The sequence below is a fragment of the Miniopterus natalensis genome, chromosome 11 (genome assembly GCF_054644295.1).
Source record: "Miniopterus natalensis isolate mMinNat1 chromosome 11, mMinNat1.hap1, whole genome shotgun sequence".
In the NCBI taxonomy this organism is placed as follows: Eukaryota; Metazoa; Chordata; class Mammalia; order Chiroptera; family Miniopteridae; genus Miniopterus; species Miniopterus natalensis.
Genome location: NC_142091.1, coordinates 32,568,304 through 32,588,912, shown reverse-complemented (window position 1 = coordinate 32,588,912; position 20,609 = coordinate 32,568,304). Strand labels below are relative to the sequence as shown.

At 40.3% G+C, this 20,609-nt stretch overlaps 1 protein-coding gene across 1 annotated transcript in view; it reads right to left on the bottom strand.

The window, feature by feature from the left end:
• Window positions 1–20,525, bottom strand: part of PRCP (prolylcarboxypeptidase) — a 56,558-nt gene extending 36,033 nt beyond the window's left edge. The window contains exon 1 of the mRNA XM_016206862.2: window positions 20,341–20,525. Within this exon, the coding sequence (XP_016062348.1) occupies window positions 20,341–20,508 (168 nt within the window). The 5' untranslated portion in view covers window positions 20,509–20,525. The remainder of the gene's footprint in view (window positions 1–20,340) is intronic.
• Window positions 20,526–20,609: the final 84 nt, after the last annotated feature.

Sequence of the window (20,609 nt, the reverse complement as noted above, 5' to 3'; positions counted from 1 at the left end):
GCATACTTGAGTTCAGTAAGCCTAAATGTGCTGCAAAATGTTGACTTGATCAATATGTAAAATACATTTTTTCCAACAACAGAGTTTTATGAAGGAAGAAACATGGGAAAGGTATAATGCCCAAGGGCGATAAGTGATTAGAGGGAATAGCTAAGACTATAGGTAAGAGGGGGATTTTGTGATGCAGAGAGATTCTGAGGTGGCAGGAGGGAACTGAGCCCACAGCACAGATAGAGGGATTTGACTAGGACAGGCTGTTCAGTGGAGAATGATATGGAAAAAGAGATGATAAAGAAAGGGAGAAAATAAAAAGACTACTGAAAGGTTCAGGTGAAAGATGATGGCAAGGCCAATAAATAAGCCAGGTTTCAAACCAAGTCTCTCTTCAATTGCTATATATATAACACATAAACAATGTTCACTTTCCAAAATCAAGATACACCCTGGAAAGATCACAATGAAAAAGGACCCAATGTATGGCATCAGCAGTATTCACATAATAGCAATCAATGAAAATAAGTCTTTTGAACAGCTGTAACTACCACTACTGCCCTTTTATAACTGATTCTGCATTGACACTGACTGTGGGCATTTTAAGAGTAAGAGCCCCACTAAACTAGTGAGAGTTCTAAATGCTAGGTCTCCCTAGCATTTAATAAAGGTTAACTCTCTCTCTCCCTCTTCCTCTCTCTCAAATCAATAAAGATATATATATTTTTTATTTTTTTTTAAAAAAGGAGATTCTATTTCTACCCTTTTCTTTCATGTACTATTTGAAGAAAATGTACAAAGTGAGAATCTAATAGTTCCAAAACTTTAGTCCCTGCTTCCCTCTGGTGAGACAAAACATCAGGATCACAATCTTGACCTAGTTACCTCTATTAAATTAATAATCTGCTTCTTAAAAAAAGTATTCCATGCAAAGAAAGATATTGCACCATAATGCTAAAATGCATCTCCTCCTCTCACACAGATGATCTGCTATGACTCACACTGCGAGAACCACTGAAATAAAACCTACAGCATTTTCTTTTTAGAGGTCAGTTTAAAAAGAATTATTATTACACTGACTAATACCTAATTTTAGAAGCTTTAAGCATTCTGAAAAGTTAAACTCTACAAAATCCCCATATGAAGAGTATCCACAAAAGGAAGCAACCAAAAAAGTAGCTGCCTAAGCTTTTTCCTCTTGGGGAACTCCAACGTCAAATTTTCGGTCACAGTTTAACTACACAATGGCCTCTAGAGACTTTTTATCATCGACTTAAAAGTATACTCCACAGACTACTCATTGTTTTCAGCACTCATCTGGTCTGAATGATAGGACACTATAAAAAGATAAAGGAAGGGGAAAGGATATCCTCAGCTAAGACCAAAAAGCTCAGAACAATGACAGCACGTTCAAACAGACCAACTTGCTTCTTTGATTACTTTCAGGTGCTTCTGCCAGCGTGTCACCATCCTGTATGGCAACTTCCCAGCTTTAATACGATGTACAGAGAAATGAGTCAATGATTAAAGTCATTCATTCATTTATTCAAGTATTTATTGAGTGCCTACGTTGGGATAAATGCAAGAGATACAACAGTGAACAAGCTGAATATACTGCCCTCACAGTGCTATAGTCCAATGAAAGAAACACAACAAACAAGCAAATACACACAAAAAACAACGCTCAGAAACTGTGATTGTGCAGGTTTGCCTCTGACAGAGAATAACACAGGTAGACCTAATTACGCCTTTAATCTCTGCAGCCTTCTAGTTAGGTATTCAATGCCACTGCCTACATGAAGCATTCCTTGGCCTTTCTGTGCTTCCACAGTAATTTCAGTTTTATTATTCTATTTTTAAAGGGTGGGGCAAAAGTAGGTTTACAGTTGGGAGTACACAAAACACTTTATTCTTGTATTATTATTTATTAATCATTGTATTATTTTCCATATGAATAACTGTAACCTACGCTTGCCCCCCTGTAGAGCTCTGCACTAGTTATCTATATCCACATAGTATACACAGTATGCCTGCTATACTATCATAAACCCCCTAAAAGATGTTCAAACCTGTTGATCACACCTTATGTATTATGCCCACCTGCTTCTGTGATAATGTAAGGGGGCACTAAGGGCTTATTTGTCCTTCCCAGGAACCCTCTGCAGTGGAGAGGCTGCATTTCTCCCACCGCGCCACACTGCCCCCCCTTTCGTATTCATGTTTGAACCCCCCCAGCACAAAGCACGATGGGCACAGGACTGGTTTCATCAGACTTTTGAGTTGAATTGAGTAGAAGTGAAAAAGGTAATGACACCAGTAAGACTCTCATCTTTCTACCAGATGTGTCCCCTCAGGAAATGTGAACAGATACTAAAATTATGAAGTTAAAATCCAACTCAACATGGAAAGAGTAGAGAGAGGTAAACACACAGGTGACTATGACGACTATTGGTTCTCCTTAGAAGGACAAGGCCCTTTCACCCCCCTGCTTCCCCAGTGCCTAATGCCTGTGCCTGGATACACTGGATACAAGGATAAAAGGCACAATCTTTGCTTTCAAAGAGGCCACAGTCTAGTGGAGACAAGCAACTAAAGAAACTATTTCCACACAAAGGACGCACATTGTGAATGTGGGTAAGCACATGGCACTTGCTTTGGCAGCAAAGAGGAGATATAACCCAACTAACAGCTGGTAGAGGAGGCTGCAATGAAGGCAAACCAGAGGAGCTAGTAATGCTATACCCGGACCCTGCCCCCGCCCCAACCTCATCTCCTACCACTTGCCCGTCTCCTACTTCATAATTCAGAAATCCTCTAGGCATAATATGCCCTCCAGTCCCCAGGCTGGTGCCCACGAGTTTCCCCTGCCTCGAATATCCTCCTCCCATGTCATTTCAGAAAACTCCTACTTCACCCTCCATCCATCCAAGTGTTCACTCAAGCACTGTCCCCTCAGTAAAGCTTTCGAGAACAATCCCAGGTCCAGAGGGAAGTGCTCCTTCTCCAGTGGAAACACCCAGCTTCGTAGCCTGACAGTTCTAGGTTAAAATTCTGATTGGGCTGCTTTCAAGTTAGGTGAATTCCAGCAAATTTTTTCACATCTCTGAACTTCAGTTGCCTCATCTGTGCCACACCAGCCAGGGTTTCTCTCTCTCTCTTTTTAATGAGAGCATTTATTTAGAAAATCACAGAGGTAGAAGTAATTCATAGAAGAAACGGGCTTAGGAAACAAGTCATAGAGGCAAAGAAAGGGCCCTTGGAGCTTCGAAGTGAGGAAGGTAAAGGTGACAAGCAGAGGGGGAGGGAGAGCACACTGGGTCCTCTGTCATAAGGGTTTTAAGGGTGGAGATTTTAGGGGAGGTCCCAGGGGAAGATCTTAATAGAATGTTCAGCAGCTTTCCAGGTATGTCCTTTCAGGGTCGGGGTCTTCACTAATTGACTGGTTGGTGCCAGGGCAAGGGGTCATTATTTATTGCAGCTGGTCCTGAGGTCAGCTGTGGTGTCACTTGTCTGGTTTTGCTGCTTTTCTGGGCCTGGAGCTGAAATACAACCGAGTCCTAGGGAGGAAAGGTCAAGAGATCCAAACTGCATGACAAGTGAGTGATATGCTGGGGGAGGAAAGGTCACCCTAGGGATGAGGTCCCACTCTACAATTGTCCATTGCTAGGCACCCAGGGCTTTCCACCTCGGTGATCTTAAGACACTTACTACCTGGAAGAACCAACGCTGATACTCAGCCAGTTCTTAAAATACTTCCATACCAGTTGCCAAATACTTACCTTGGCACCTTAAGTGATGCCTGCTCCCTCTACATACCCCCCTGCCCCCACTGCCCCAGTCCCTTTTCCAGACCTCTAGACCTAAAGAACTAAACTATGGCACAGCAGGAGGCCTCAGCTCTATAACCAGTTTCTGTTGCTATGCCATATTGGTAGGACTGGGAAAAATATAATAAAAAGCAAGTGCTAACAGCATTCAGAAAAGGTGGTAATTACTTCAGCTTGAGCTAGTTATTCAAACAGTTGTTGAGGATGTACACTGAGGATACACTGATGGATGTGGTCCCAGCACTCAGCCTATCCACAGTCTAATGGGCATACCAACATATAAATAAATCATTGTAATCCAGAGTAGTAGCACAGAAGTTTCCATAAAGTGCAATGGGAGGCACAAAGGGGATAGAAGTCAAGTACCCAGCCTGTGGGAGAGAAGCAAAGAAGTCCCATAAAGTTTGACACAGAAGGTGAAACAAGACCTGAGCAGTAAAAGATGAAAGGGAGTTTGCCAGGCAGAGAAAGGAGGAAAACAAACCATTCCAAGCAGAGAGACACCAGCACTATATGAGCCACATCCCAGCATAGTGTGTGAAAAACAATGAAATGACCAATGTGTAATGCCTTATATATTATAACAATATATAATCAAAATTATTTTTTTCTACCAGATTCACTTCTCTGATTGTTTTTAAAGGTTGATCTTAAAATTCATTTGCATTATCTAAGCCTACACTAGCTGAGCAAGGGATGGGGCAGTGAAGATACACTGGGAGGTTTGGGGTCAGTCTGTTTGCCATTTAAAAATAAAGCACATGGAATCCGCAAAACAACTAGAGTTGCCTGCACTTGTTAGATGCGTGTAAGCAAAGATGGAAGAAAGTGAATGAATTGGAGTGTGAAGTAGGAACAAAAGAACAACAGAACTCACTACTTTTCCTGGAGAGGGACATTTCTTTTTAATTTCTTCTATTGAATTTATTGGGGTGATACTGGTTAATAAAATTATATCGGTTTCAGGTGGAGGGGGACACTTCTTAATAGACGGGAACAAGAAAGCACTAAATAGGCCAGACACCTTGAAGATCAAAGACATATTTAAAGAATAAAACTTTGCAGGAAGATAAAGGGGAAAGAGTAAATAGATGTGTGTATTTGGCTGGGGTGTGAAGTGGAGAAACAAGGTCACCTGGAAACAGAGACTACAGATAAGTGACTATAAATGTATATTAATTAAATATTAATTTGACCACAAAAAGTCCTTCTGGAAATCTTTAAAAACCATGACCCATACTTTGTGGCAAGAAACTCCCCTGGCTTCTCAGCCAATACCCATTCCATCATGTTACACTCACATTCTTCAGAGAGGGAATAAAGCACTGGGGCATATAAGTAACACATTGTATGCGGAAATGTATTTATACGTTTTACATTGATTGGTAGTAGAGCGCGCGATAAAAACTACCCGCAAACAATATGGTAACAACAATAGTCTCTTTGCATTTAATTTTGCGATAAGATAGGACATGACATGCAGTGTCATTCCCTCATCTCAGCTCCGCACGTACAGAGCTTGGTGCTGTGGCCTCCCAGATCCACACATGAGTGAGACCCAAGGTTGTCGTTGAGATCACAGAGAGGTGCCTAGCAAATATGAATGCCTTCTCTTTTAAAGTGTGGTCATTTTCTGGGAGCATTTGAGATCTTGCTCCCTGGCATATGTTGTCAGTTTGGCTCAAATGAACCCTTAACATTTTTCAAAAAATAAAGAGTGGTCATTTTCTAGAAATTAGACTACATAAGCAAATAAAAAGCCTGTTTTGGTTTGTTGGAGCTGCATTGGTCATTGTCATTAAAGCCAATTGTTCAAGAGAAAGGAAGCATCAGATGCCAAACAGTCATCACCACTGCTTTCCAAAATTATTGTATGAGCTGCTCCCTTAAAGGAAAGGCCATCACTGCTCAGGAAACGACAGAGGCTTCCGACAGTTTTAACAGACAGTGTCTGCAGTGTGACCCATGGTTCAAACTGCATAAAAATAAAAATTCACTGACAAATAATAACAAGTACTTCCTCACTTTCCTATCTGCTGAATCAGAGCCATTGTTTGGGCAGTAGTTCCTTGTTTAAATTAGCTTATTAAATCACAATGATGCTGGCCAAACATACTATAAACCCAACATCAGGAAAACTTATCAAAATGCAAATTGTACCAAGGCTTAAATGCACATACACACACATACACCTGCAATAATAAAATTTAACTAGTACCAAGGGGATCTTACAAAAGCTTCTGTTTTTTTCCCCTGAAAACCTCAAATATTTCTATGATATAGTGAAAAGAGAAGGGTATTCAAAGAGAGATCTGAGTTTGAGTGTCTTCTACCATCTATTAGTTATTTAAACTTATACAATGAAAAAAGTAATAATTATCCCAAAGGGGTCTTGTGATGATGAAGTTGGGTAATACATGTGTGCAAGTGCCCAGCAAGGAAGTAAGAGCTTGATGTATTATTAATATATATATATTTATGAGAGAGAAGGGAGGTGGGAGGCGAAGAGAGAGAGGAAAGGAGAGGCAGAGGGGGGGCAGAGAGAGAGAGAGAGAAACATCAATGTGGGAGAGACACATCGATTGGTTGCCTCCCGCACAAGCCCCGAACTGGGCTGGGGATTGAACCTGCAACCCAGGTATGTGCCCTTGTCTGGGAATCGAACTTGCAACCCTTTGGTGCTTGGGCCGATGCTCTAACCACTGTGCCATGCCAGCCAGGGCACTAATATATTTTGTAGCATACTATGAGCATGCACCTCCCAAGTGTGCAACCACTGCCAAACACACATACAAACATATACAATAATGTTATAAGTTTAATATTGCCACTTATGAGGAAGAAATTATGATCTAAAACTTTAACAATTTGTTCTGAGTGTTCGCTTAAAAAAACATGACCTTACAAAGTCAGATTTTAAAAAAATTGTTTGCAGCTATCTTGGAACCGATGACAGGGCAGTGACTTGGTGACAGTGAGGGCCTCTTACACACCAAATATGATGTGTCCTGGTATGTGATGTGCTTTCGTTTTGACTTTCTGTCCAGTTACCAGTCCACCAGTGCTGTGACAGTGCAGTATACCTTTAGTACACATTCATAGCTGTATAAATTACATAGCTCTGAGGAAAGGTACACACTGCAGAAATAAAACATGATTACTTTGGATATCTTATTTATAAAGAATTTAAAAATAATTTGTGCTAACACTTTGATCACTTCATATGCTGAAGATTATAAATTCACATCTCAAGGGACTACTTATAACAACGAGGTTTCTCATCAAAGAAGCTAAAGAGATTCACTTAAATTTTCAGTCTAATATCCTTTAAAATGATAACACTTTATTAAACAGAAGAATAGCACTATTATTCTAAACAAGGTGCTAAAAGATGAGACTGGTATCCAGGCTCCTAAAGAAAACAAAATAACTAGATATTGGACTTGATTCCCTAACCCAAGGGCTGGTAGAATTTCAAAAGCAGAGTGCTAAGCAGGTGAACTCTGTGCTTTAGAATTAATGAACAGGAGGGGGAAATGCAAGGACCTCTGCAAGTAGAGTGAAAGATGAATATATGGCAGAGACTAGTCCATGCAGCATAGATTAGGGACATTTACATAAATTCTTATTTAACATATTCCAAGCCAAATTTTGGTACACAGACTGTTGAGAAAGCTTAAGATGAAAGATGTGCTAATGGAATTAAGGTAAAATACACTGAGCACCAAGCTTAAGGGAAGAAAGTTCTAAAGTAGTAACCTCACTCCTGCCTCACCAATTTAGTCTCCTCCTTTATTCCCTTGGGGAGTACCTTTTTGTGATCATCAATGGAGGTCTCTTAACAACTTTTGCTCTAGAACATACAGAGCTATCCAAAAATATCTCATTGTCTGTTTTATCCGGGGAGGTTTCATAGTCCCTTTTGACTGATAACATAGTTGCCATTCATTTAAAGCTTTTCTTTCCATAACACAAAGCCAAAGTGAGAACAAAATTCTGTGTTTTTGAAACCTCCATTATGAGTTTTCTTTTGCTCTCCAAAATTACCCAACCTGGGGTTAGAAAGAGAGTTGAGATTCCTCAACTTTATTCATGTCTAATGTGGATATCCTTAATAAATCTGCCTTCCACAACTATCTCAAAATCAGGCCATTAAGAACAAAACTTCTGTCTATCCCAAAATTACAGCTAGTACAGAGGCAACAAGGAGCAAAGGCTCTGATGTCAACAGAGCTCTGGTTTAAATCCTAGTGCTATCGCTATCACTTATCAGCTATGTGATCATGGATATATTACTTCACCTCTGAGCCCTTCAGCCCTCTATAAAAAAGATGTAGTACCTCCCTCAAGAAAAGATAAATATGTTAAGAGCACTTACGCAGTACCTGTCACAAGGTAAAAGCATTTATCTGCTCAAAAGAGCATGCTCTGCCCCACACTACTTCAACACCAAGTTATGTTCTTCGTCAATGAAGGCTTCAGAAAAGGAACAGCCACACCACAAGGGAGCAAAGGGAAAAAGTGACCTCAGTATTGAGGGCCCACCTCATGCTTCCTCATCTCTGACCCACTGCCTCACTCTTACTGACCTCCTTTCAGTTCTTCCAACATGACCTGCTCTTTCCTAACTTAGGATCTTACATGATATACCCTCTACCTGGACAGAAATTTCAATCATCTCCCTTCTCCTGGCTAACTCCTACTCAGCTTTCTGGTGTCCGCTTTATCACCAATGCTGCCTAGCAGATTCCCTAATACCCAATACTGAGGACTCTATTGTAGATCTCACCACAAACTACTTCCTTAAAGCACATCACACTTGTAACTACTTCTCCCTATCCTCTTTCCCACTAAACTGTAACCTCTGTGAGGTCTGTCTTTGTCTTCCACTTATCCCCAGCTAGTAACACAGTGTATGCCACAGAGGAAGAGTTTGATTAATATTTCTTAAATAAGTATATAACTAAGCTGCTTTACTATATAAATGTACAATATCATATCTGCTATAATACAGTGATACTTCATTGTATCATGTAACGAAATTGCAGCACAACTCAGAGAAAGCTCCTAAAGAAATCTGACTAACAAATTTGTCTTTTACTAACCCATGGGTAGTTTTCACAATATGAGCAGCAAGAAAGAGAACATCATGACCTCTACGGTTACACGAGCAGAGGGCAACTTGGAACTGACATGTACAAAATAGATAGTAATGACTTACAAATACACATAGTTAATTGACCTCTGTTTGCGAATGAAAAACCAAAATCATAAAACCAACTGCCTTAACTTTTGCTCTCTAATAGATATGAGTTGTACACAATTACCACAGAAGTAGTCTTTAAGGAGACCTTTTCCCAGTGTGTTCATTCTTCACCCTTCCCTTAGGCCTTGCTCATCCACAAAACAGAACAAACGAACAAGACGCAGAAACTGCTGCACTCCCTCCCATGACTCTTTCTCTGCCGACATTTGTGAGAAGAGTCAGCACTGACAAGTAGCCACAGCTTCCAGATCATCAAAATGGGAGAATGAGAACCAATAGGCCTGTTTTTATTTACGTGACATTCTACCTTGTGTCATATTCTTCCACTCTGTGTACACACACACACACACACACACACACACACACACACACCACCCACCCCCCCCCCCCCAATGTGTAGGGAAGCAGGAAGAGGGAAAAGACACAGATTCAACAAGCAGTCGTGAAGAGGGTAAAGCGATGTGCAGTATACTGCGGAGGAGTACGCGTACTTACAAGACAGGGTTCCTGCTTTAAAGCGAGATTAAAACGACGATACAAGACATTTAACGTACGGCTACAGTAAGACCATACCAAAAGGGAAGTACAAAGAAAGATCTTACCAATCACACACTTTCCAGGAGATTAAGAAATGGCCCCAGGAGGGGAGCAATGGAGATCTTGCTCCCCAGAATGTCTTCAGTTTGGCTCAAGGAAACTGATTTTTTTTTAAAAAAAAGGAAAAAAGAAAGAGCCCCAAGAAGCAGCATCTGAGATGGAATTAATAAGGAAGGGAAGGGCATGGAAGAGGCATTCCAGGCAAAGGGAACAATGTGGGCTAAAGCACAGAAAAACAAAGGAAGGGACATGTGTGCAGAAGAGATTAGCAAACTGAAAAGGCGGGTCGGGGCCATAGGGTGGCAGGTCCTGAATGCTACAGAATTTTGTTCTTAATAAAGCAAACAATAAGGAATCACTGCATGTTCTGAGAGAAGAATGGTTTGACTAGAGGAGAGGTGATTATGTCACCTGTAGAGACGCCAGTGGAGGGGGAACTGCAGGTAGCAAGGAGGACCAGTTAAAAGACTCTTCGAGTTCAGGAAGCAGGAACAGAGTGGCAACAAAGGGTGAGGGCCATACAAGTGAAAACAACAGACAGACTCTGAGGATGGAATCAACCCAACTTGGTAATTACGAGGAATATGGCAGAAATAAGAGCCAAAAATAACTGACATTTCAGGCTTTTTAGGGACTTGATACTTTCTGCTTCCTCTCTAATCCAGCGTCGCTTCCTAAGAGAAACCTTCCTGAGATAAAGCCTTTCCCATCCACTGTATCCCATATTTACATGCACAAATCACCTTGCTTATTTCCTTTAAGGCAATCATTAATATCTATAATTAGTTTATTTAATATTTATTTGCTTATTGTCTACTTATTTCCTAATCAGAAAACAAGCTCTACATGAGAAGTCCATCTGTAAAATAATTAAGAAAAAGACACAAACCAGCCATGGCTAGGAAGCAAAAGAGGAAAAAGAGAGTCCAGGTGTTTACTGAGTCATGGCACCAGGTGACGCGCAGCCTGGAGCCTGAAGGCAGCTTCTAAATGCTGCCCATGCTGCCTATTGAGCCAGCACATGTCAGCTGCTTCTTTAATAACATTTTTTAAAAATGGATAAGATAATGTAGGTTCATTATTGATAATTTGAAAAATACAGAAAAGTATAAAGAATTCAATGAAACATCACCCAGTTAATATTTTAGTATATTTTCTTATAGTCTTTCTCTGTGCAGCTATAAATGTATTTTAAACGTATTTGACCCTCAAGTGGTAGCTGATTTTTCTCTCTCAAACCTTTCCCACCCACTGGGCCTGAAAGTGAGAATAGGTTATTCCCTTTGTTCCTAATTCTCTCCCCCTTCCCTAACTCACTACCTTTAAATATTATGTCATAAAACTATATCACCTCACTATACCTTTTACTACAACCATCTACTGCCCCCTGGCTCACTTTCCCTCATTCCTTGAAGATTTTAGCTCCTAGTCACTGTCACTCTAACATAAAGCCTTTCAAAATTCTTGGTGATTTCAGTATCCTAGCCCTTAGTTCCTTATCATCTCCTCCAATGACCTTGTCTTCCACCTACCTAAGTCACTAACCACCGTCGAACCCTAGGACTTGTCACTCCCAGTGACTGCAATCCCACCATTTTCACTCAATTTCAAATATTCTATTACTTCCCCGTATCTTTTCACTTCACTCCCTCTACTACTTTGAATCCTCAAATCCATCAGCCTCATACACTCCACCTTTTCCCTGTCCCTCACCTCATCCTCACGCCCCTCTTTACTTGCCTTAAATTCCATAGTCCATGAACATAATCATTCCGTTGCATACACCCCTCAGTCCACATGTCTCTTTCTCACTTTGTTTTAGTCACTGGGCAAAAAAAAGAAAAAAGGAAAAAAGGACAATGCTGCCTAGAAAGAACTCTCCACCAACTCCACATCCATACCCAAGAAACTGAATGTAGCTAGAGAAACACACAGCCATGTCAAGTGGTCTTACTACCTTGCATGAGACTTCAGTCAAGCTCTGCCTCCCTAGTCCATTGACATCCTTCTGCGCCTGCGGAGTATTTCCATTCCCTCTCCTCCCCACTGTCGTCATCCCCTGCTACTCTCTCCCTTGGGCGTGTCCCTCCAGCCATACTAACCTCCTTGAAGCTGCTCCTGCCCAGTACACACCAACTTCAGGGGTTTTTAAAAAACTGGCCTCTTCCTCATGCTTTGAATGCTCTTCCCCCAGTGCCTAGAATAGTGCCTAGCACACAGTAGGCACTTAATAAAAACTGAGTTAATGAATTTGGAAACACATTGTACATTCAGTTTTCTATTTTGCTTTTTTCATTTATCATCAATTCATGAACATTTCCCCACACTGTCAGGTATACTTCAAGTCCATCATTTTTATCATACTAATAGTATTCCATTTTATGGATAAGCCACAAATCATCTACAATCTGGGAATGAGAAATCAGGACATTTACAAGTGGGAAATTTTCTCCTTTGATATTTCTGAACCTCAGTAGTTTCACCTCTAAAAATAAGGACAATATCTACCTCACAGGAGTGTTGTAGAGACTGAATGTATAATATTAATACATACGGAGACATCAGTTTTGTTACCACTTAGATGTCAATGGGATGAAAAATCATAGATTAAAATGTAACTCACAATATTGTCCCTTAATGACTTGATCAAGACACTTAATCTCTATTAAGCTCAACTGTAACATCTATATTTTAAAAGTGTTTGTAATAATTGAAAACAGGTATGTAAAAGGGTTTAGCATAATATCTAGCCCAGATTAGAAAACCAATAAATGTTCATTCATTCACTACTCATGAACAGTAACTAGGACTTCTCTTAAATTGTGAATAAGAAAAATTTTTATAAATCCCCCAATAATATATAGATTACCAATGCAGAATTTGCCTTTTTGATGAACAATTAACCAATACTTACAAAGCACACTGAAGATTTTTTATAAAAATCTGTATCAATTTTATAGCTATTATAAAAAAGACAGGTAAAACAATTATTTTTAATTACTGAATGACAGTATTAACAAATAAATTCCTTTATTTATCCTGTGCTTCAATATATATATATACATCAGGTTAGTGAACTATGATGATAAGAGCAAGAAAACATTAAGTAAACCAGCCTCTCTTCAGGAGTATTCTTTGAAGCAATCTGTAAGTTGCTGCCATATATATACCAATACATTACAAATTTGTCAGTGCTTTTCCATATTTTTTCAGATACAAGTTTGAGTATGTGCTACAGGAATGGTCAACAAATACAATGTAAGGTCCTAAGGATGTAATCATCTCTGCCTCCCTAAGACCTAGCCCAGTACCAGACATAGAAAAGGAATTGGATGAATCCTGTGTAGGTGGATGGGCGGGTGGTAAGTGACTGAGTTAGTCGCTCCTTCTAGGCACTGCAAAGTCCAATACTTTCTGTCTCCCACCCTATGGTTAGATGCAGCAATATAACCTGTTCTAGCCAATGAACTGTGAAAAGAAGTGACATGTGTCATTTTGAGGCTGGAGCACTTATATGCTGGCACAAGTGCTTCCAGGTTCTTTTTCCATAGCTACAATGATTATGAGAGCATATATTGAGGAAATTTCTATCAGTCCCTCAGTCTCCAAAAGAATAAAATGAGCAGAATCTTCTGTTCATCCCAATGGAAACACAGTATGAGTCATAAATTTTTGTCAGGTTAAGTCATGAAAATTTTGGAGTTTTGTTACAGTACCATAACCTAGCCTATTCTGACTTATACAACAAGCAAGGTAATGACGTTTATTTTAGAACTAGAAATTTGTCAGAGTTTATTTTCAGAAAAACAAAACAATACAGTTTAGCAATTTATCTTGAACATGTAAGTTAATCTCTCTATATGATAGTTCTCTCACCTATAAAATAAGACAATAATAGTATAACCTCACAGAGCAGCTATAGAGATTAAATAAGTGAATGTCTATTAATTACTTAGCAGAGTACTTAGGATATACAAAGCTTTCAATAAATGGTAACAGATTAGAGACTTAAACACTGTATATTTCATTTTATTCTCCCACATCTCCTTATTCATTTTAGTATTTTTTAAATTTATCTTTATTGTTGAAAGTATTACAAATCTACCCTTTGTTCCCCCATTGATCTCTTCTACCCAATAGCCCTCCCCCTGAGGCCTTCACCTACTATTGTCTGTGCCCATGGGTTATGCATGTACACATAAAAATTCTTAAGTTAATCTCTCCCTACACATGCACCCACCCCTGCCTTCCCTCTGAGATTCGTCAGTCTGTTCCATGCTTCTGTGTCTCTGGATCTATTCTGTTCATCAATTTATTTTGTTCATTAGATTCCATATATGAGTATGCTTATGTGACACTTGTCTTTCTCTGACTGGCTTCTTTCGCTTAGCATAATACTCTCCAGGTCCCACCATGCTGTCTCAAAGGGTAAGGGATCCTTCATTTTTACAGCTGCATAGTATTCTATAGTGTAAATATCCGAGAAGATGCTTGATATGATTTCAATCTCCTTGAACTTGCAGAGACTTCTTTTGTGTCCTACCATGTGGTCTATCTTTGAGAATGTCCCATGTGCACTTGAGGAGAATGCCTATTCTGCAGCTTTGGAATGGAATGTTCTGTAAATGTCAATTAAATCCATCTGACCTAGTGTGTTATTTAGAGTCACTGTTTCCTTGTTGATTTTTTGTCTGGAAGATCTATCCAGTAAAGTCAGTTGGGTGTTCAAGACCCCTACTATGACTATTGCTGTCGATCTATCCTTTAAAGTCCTCCAGAAGTTTGTGTTGTTTTTTTATCCCAGCCTGTGTCTTTTGTTCTGAGGTGGGTCTCTTGTAGACAGCATTTTTTTGGGTCCTGTTTTTTTTTTTTTTCTTTTCTTTTCTTTTTTAAATATATCTTTATTGATCTCAGAGAGAGGAAAGGAGAGGGGGAGAGAGAGATAGAAACATCAATGATGAGAGAGTCATTGATCGGCTGCAGCCCGCAACCCGGGCATGTGCCCTGACCGGGAATCGAACCCTGATCGCCTGGATCCTAGGTCGATGCTCAACTGCTGAGCCATGCCCGGCCGGGCGGGTCCTGTTTTCTTAAGCATTCAGTTACCCTATGTCTTTTGATTGAGACATTTAATCCATTTATATTTAAGGTTATTATTGATAAGTAGTTCTCTACTGCTATTTAATTTCTTCATGTCTATGTTTCCCATTCTCTGTATTTCAACTTCTTATTACAGCAGTCCCTTTAACATTTCCTGCAACGCTGGTTTGGTGGCCATAAATTCCTTTAGCCTTTTTTTTTGTCTGGAAAGCTCTTTATTTCACCATCTATTTTGAATGATAGCCTCGCTGGATAGAGTAGTCTTGGTTTCAGGTCCTTGTTTTGCATTACCTTGAGTACTTCATGCCACTCCTCTCTGGCCTGTAGAGTTTCTGATGAGATATCAACTGACAGCCTTATGGGAGCTCCTTTGTAGGTAACAGCTTGCTTTTCCACTTACTGCCTTTAAGATTCTTTGTCTTGAATTCTTGGCATTTTAATTATGATGTGTCTGGGTGTGGGGCTCTTTGGGTTCTTCTTGCTTGGGACTTTCTGTGCCTCCTGAACTTGTGTGACTTTTTCTTTGAGCAGGTTAGGGAAGTTTTCTGCCATTATTTCTTGAAATAGGTTCTCTAAGCCTTGCTTACTTTCAACCTCTTCTGGCACTGCTATGATGCGAATATTGTTGCATTCACGTTGTCCCACAGCTGCCTTAAACTGTCCTCTTGTTTTTTAATTGTTTTTTCTTTTTGGTTCTCTGATTGATTTTTTTCTACCCTGTCTTCTAATTTGCTGATCCGATCCTTGGGTTCCTCTAATCTGCTGTGTTATTCCTCCCAGTGTATTCTTTATTTCTGCTATGTCATTCTTAATTTCCTCCATAGTTTCTATATCTTTTCTCATCATCCTTACAATCAGTATTCTGAACTCTTTATCTGATAGATTGCTTATCTCCATTTCACTTAGATTTTCTTCTGGAGAATTCTTTTGTTCTTTCATTTGGGGCTTATTTTTTTGTCTCCCCACTTTGGCTGCCTATTTGGGTTTATTTCTATGTATTAGGTAGATCTGCTAGGACCCTCAGTCTTTCGGGAAGTTCTCTGGTGTAGGTCAATATCAGACTCTGTTTGTGACTGGCCCTGAGTATCCTGTTTGGAGCTCTCAACAAACCATATCTTGAGGCCCCCTCTGTTGAGGCTAGGTGCATTTGGACAGGACCAAGATGCACATCAAAGTCTGCTTTTCCAAGGCCAGGGTCCAGAAGCAGATCAGGCAAAGGCTCAAAGCACTCTGAGGTCCACTTCTGCCTGCAGGCTGATTAATCTAATTCTCTTAATGAGCCTCGGACTGTAGAAACTCCACAGGGTGGGGGAGCTGATTGTTATCAGTCTCTTAAGGAGCCTTAGGCTCTAGAAACTCCACAGGATACAGAGAGGTTTTCCAGCAGGATGAAGCAATTGCTTCCCCCCAGGCAAAAGCTGTTTGGAAGGTAAATGCCTGCTTGAGAAAGATATCCTCTGCCATATGGAAAAATAGCTCAGCATAGGAATCCAGATGGCTGCCTTCTGAGGTCTATCTCCAGAGCCCAAACCCCACATTCTTCTCACACCACTCTAGTCCACTTTGCCCTCACTCTGCCAGAGCCCAAGATGAGTGGCTGCACACAGAACTTTCTGCGTTGGCCATTTAAGAGGGTTCCTGCATTACTAGCCCTCTCTCCCTGGCAGACAGAAACCCTGCTGCTTTTCACAGCCAGACGTTATGTGGGTACCTTTCTCACTTCTGGTGCTCCGGGCTGGGGAGCCCAGCTTGGGCTTAGACCCCAGAGTTCTCAGTGGGAACCTCCCACTAACCCTCTAGACCTTCAGCTGCTGCCTGTGGTAGCCTGGCCAGCCTTCTCACACCTGCGCACTTTCTACCAGTCTCTATGTGGTCTCCACTTTATGTCCCTGGTTATGAGGGTGCTCTCCAGCTCATCTTCAATTGATTATTCAGGGTGGTTTTTCTATATTTTAGTTGTATTTCCAGTTTGGTCCTGGGAGAGTGTCAGTGTAGCTTCCACTCAATATGCCGCCATCTTGGATCTCTATTCATTTTCATTTATAGCCATTTTTTTCCATTCAAAAAATCTTTATTAAGAACTACTATGTAGAGCACACCATGCAAGGTATTAGGAATGAAGACAAGTAAGATAAGACATATCATCAATGATTCTTCTTACCTACAATTCTTTTTTCTCCAATCCACTCATAACCAAGTAAACATTAAAATCATAAACATAAATACAATGTTCTATGTTATAAATAATGTGTCAGTAGCAGAACTAATTTTTAATTTAAAAAAAACTCCTGACATGATATGAGTCTGGGTTTTATTCAAAATTGAGATGGAAAAATTTTTTAGGTCTGATTTACCAAAGGCAATCAATGATAGGGCAAAAAATAGACTTGTGCCCACATCCCCACTGCTCCTAATACAGTTTCCTATAGACAAGGGGCCCTCAGTAAACAGAATTACAGGCATCAGAGATCAGCAAATTCCATCCTCTTACCTTATATACTAGTATGGTGAGATCTAGAGTTAAGTAACTTGCCCAAGGTTATAACATGAGCTAACACTAAAACCCAAACTTTGAAAATGCTTCATTTTAAGTGCCTAAAGCACAAAGTTCCTACAATATGCCGAGAGAGGGATATAAACATAACAATGCAAAACCGAAAATTAATTTTTACTGAAAGTGCATTTTAGCATTAACTGGTAAAATATTCAAAACTCAGATATCAGAAAGACAGTGTTAGATTTAATATAATTAAGAAGAGAAGGTACCTGCAAAAACCTAAAAGGATACATTATAATATTTTCTACTCCAAAATTTACCAAACCAAAGTAACATAGAAAAAAAAAAAGAAATAGTTTCATATGCCTTTCTTTATGTATCAGTCTTATGTGGAAGAAAATTATTTTAAGCAAGGAACCAAGTCAATTTCTATGCCTTATTTACAAGTGTATTAAGTTATATCCCACTGATAAAAAGACACATATGTACTATATTTGTAACAGAAAAGAGTTCACATAGATTTTCATATTTTTCAAAGTAACTATTTTAGATAATGATAAGGGGTGATTTAAATATTTTATTCTGAGTGCAGAGGGAGAAAGTTAAAGCCATGTACATTAAGAAACTACAAGATAGGCCCTGGCTGGGTAGCTCAGTTGATTAGAGCATCATCCCACTACATCATGGTTGTGGGTTTGATCCTGGGTCAGGGCACATACAAGAATCAACCAATGAATGCATGAATAAGTGGAACAACAAATCAATGTGTGTCTCTCTCTCCTCTCTCTCAAAAAACAACTACAAAATAAAATAAAACAATATTTACCATCCACTGGTATGGTATGTCTACTTATGTCTACTAAGTGATATAAACTGTGCTAAATAAGTGCTTTACACATACATACCAGCTCATTTCACAACAAATGGGTAGAATGGATAGTATAATTATCTCCATTTTGCTGATTATAAAAATGGAAGCTTAGAATAATTTGTCTAAAGTACTCAAGTAGTAGTAAAAGCAGAATTTGTTCTCAAACCTGTATGGTATTCAAGCTCTATCAAATTCCTGGCCCTACATGGTTTAGATCAAGGTCAATTCATCATTTCTAAGGGGTGGATTACATGATCTCTAAGGCCCCTTCTGACAATAATTCTGTGAGCAAAAACAGAAATCAGTTCAGAATTCACATAGTATCTGTGACAGTATACTCCAGGTCTAAGGAGAAGGCCATCAACAGACAAACCTATAAAAAGAGGAGAAGGGGGAGAGGGTAAGACGAGGAGGAGAAAGAACAATAGGCTCTTCCAAGGGGCCTGACACAGATACATTTTACTAGCCATCAGGGCCACTGTGACAAGAGTGAAAAGGGGGAACCTACAAAAGAAATTGAAAGCAGAACTGTATCAAGCCCACTGATCTTGCCTCACAGCAGACAAGGAAGGAGCTGTTGAGAGGCCTATAGGAGCGGCCATGAACTGAATGCTGGGCTAAGTTGCAGTCCTAAAATAAACACTGGTCACTATTGTAGTTAAATAGAAATAGTCGAGTACAGATGACTAACCACTAGGTTTCTAGAAGAGGCATTCCACAACTGCCATGCATTTGGATCAATCTGAAATGTGTAATACTATGGAGTGTGCTTTTAGACAGAATGGGGAAGGAACCAGCACTTACTCTAGTAAGTTCCTCAAGTTCCTACCATATTCCAGGCACTGTGTACATGTACTTTCATGTGTTAAACCTCACAACAACCTTGGTAGATGTGATGGTTTATTTTACATGTCAACTTGGCTAGGCCATGGTGTCCAGATATTTGGTCAAATGTTATTCTGGATATTTCTGTGAAGGTGGTTTTTTGGTTGGAGTTAACATTTCAATCAGTGGACTTTGAGTAAAGCAGACTTACCCTCCAGGATGCAGGTGGGACTCATCCGATCAGGTGAAAGCCTAAATATCCCAAAAGACTGGCCTGTCCTGAGCAAGAAGGAATTCTGCAAGCATACTGCCTTTGGACTCAAATTGTAACTCTTCTCTGGCTCTCCAGCTTGTGGGTCTACCCTGCAAATTTTGGACTTACCAAGCCTCCACAATCATATGAGCCAATTCCTTAAAATAAATCAATCTCTCTTTGTGGAGATACACACACACAAATCCATTGGTTCTGTTTCTCTAGAGAACCCTGACTAACACAGTAGATATTGCTCTCTATTTCAGCACTCAGGAAAATGACAGCCTGAAAGGACTCATTCTCCTTACCCACAATATTACACAGTAAAATGCCCTCAGGACTCACATTCTAGTCTGAGGGGCTAGCATAGGAGGTAGAGGGTAGTGAAAAATAGGGAAACCTTGTAACCACAAGCCACACATCCCAAGGAGTCCTTTACAACACATGTACCCAGAGCCTTAATGTGCCCAAGCGATGAACTATTCTTTGTCTGGTCTCCTGATTCAGTTATTTTGGATAAAAGAAATAAAATATTTCTACTAAATCAACAACACTTGAAGACTTTGAAACAAGAGGCAGGGGCTATACATATGTTCAGTCTTAGGAAGAATAGGGAAGATTAAAAACTCTACTAAAAGGGCTACAAAATCACCTTTGAGCTGAGCATAAGATGACAAGCTGGCATTTTAGGTTAAATATGAGATATCATTGAATAAGATATTGAAAATTTGTATATTTAAGGGCAGCTTTGGGACAAAGGATGACTGCTACAGCAGAGTAGGGGACAGAGTTGGCATTAAGTAAGTTGGATTTGGCGGGAGGGAATTTGAATTAGAGCGTCCTCTGAGAGCAGAACAACTTGAAGTGACTGTCGTGGTCAGTTACAGAAGAGTGTGGAGCGAGGACTGATAGTAAATTACTGGTAATGGGAGGAGAGGTTTTAAACAGAACCGGGACTTGGGGCCACCCTTTGGAAAATGTGATCCAAAGATCGGACAAGTCCTAGGCATTTAGGGGGTTGAAATTCCGTTTGGGTTCCGGTGCCTGGGGTCTCATCGGTTGGGCGGGAGACCACGAAGCCTCAGTCCTTTCCCAGCCCCTACCCAGACTTACCTTCTGTTGGAAGTAGTGAATCGTGTACTTCATGACTACAGCTGGGCGGGATATGAAGCTGCTTGACAAGCGCTGGCTTCTGAGGGCCTTTACTGCCAGCGGCTCGGGGATGGGGGCTCCGGGCATCACGAAAGCCATGAGTAGAAGCAGGAGGACGCGGCGCCCCATGGCTCAGCTGGAGGCTACTGTGCGGGTGGGAGGTAGACCGGCAGCTGCCCAGAGCCCGAAGCTCCGCCCACCTCGACTTGGCTCCTCCCCCGGGAAACCCA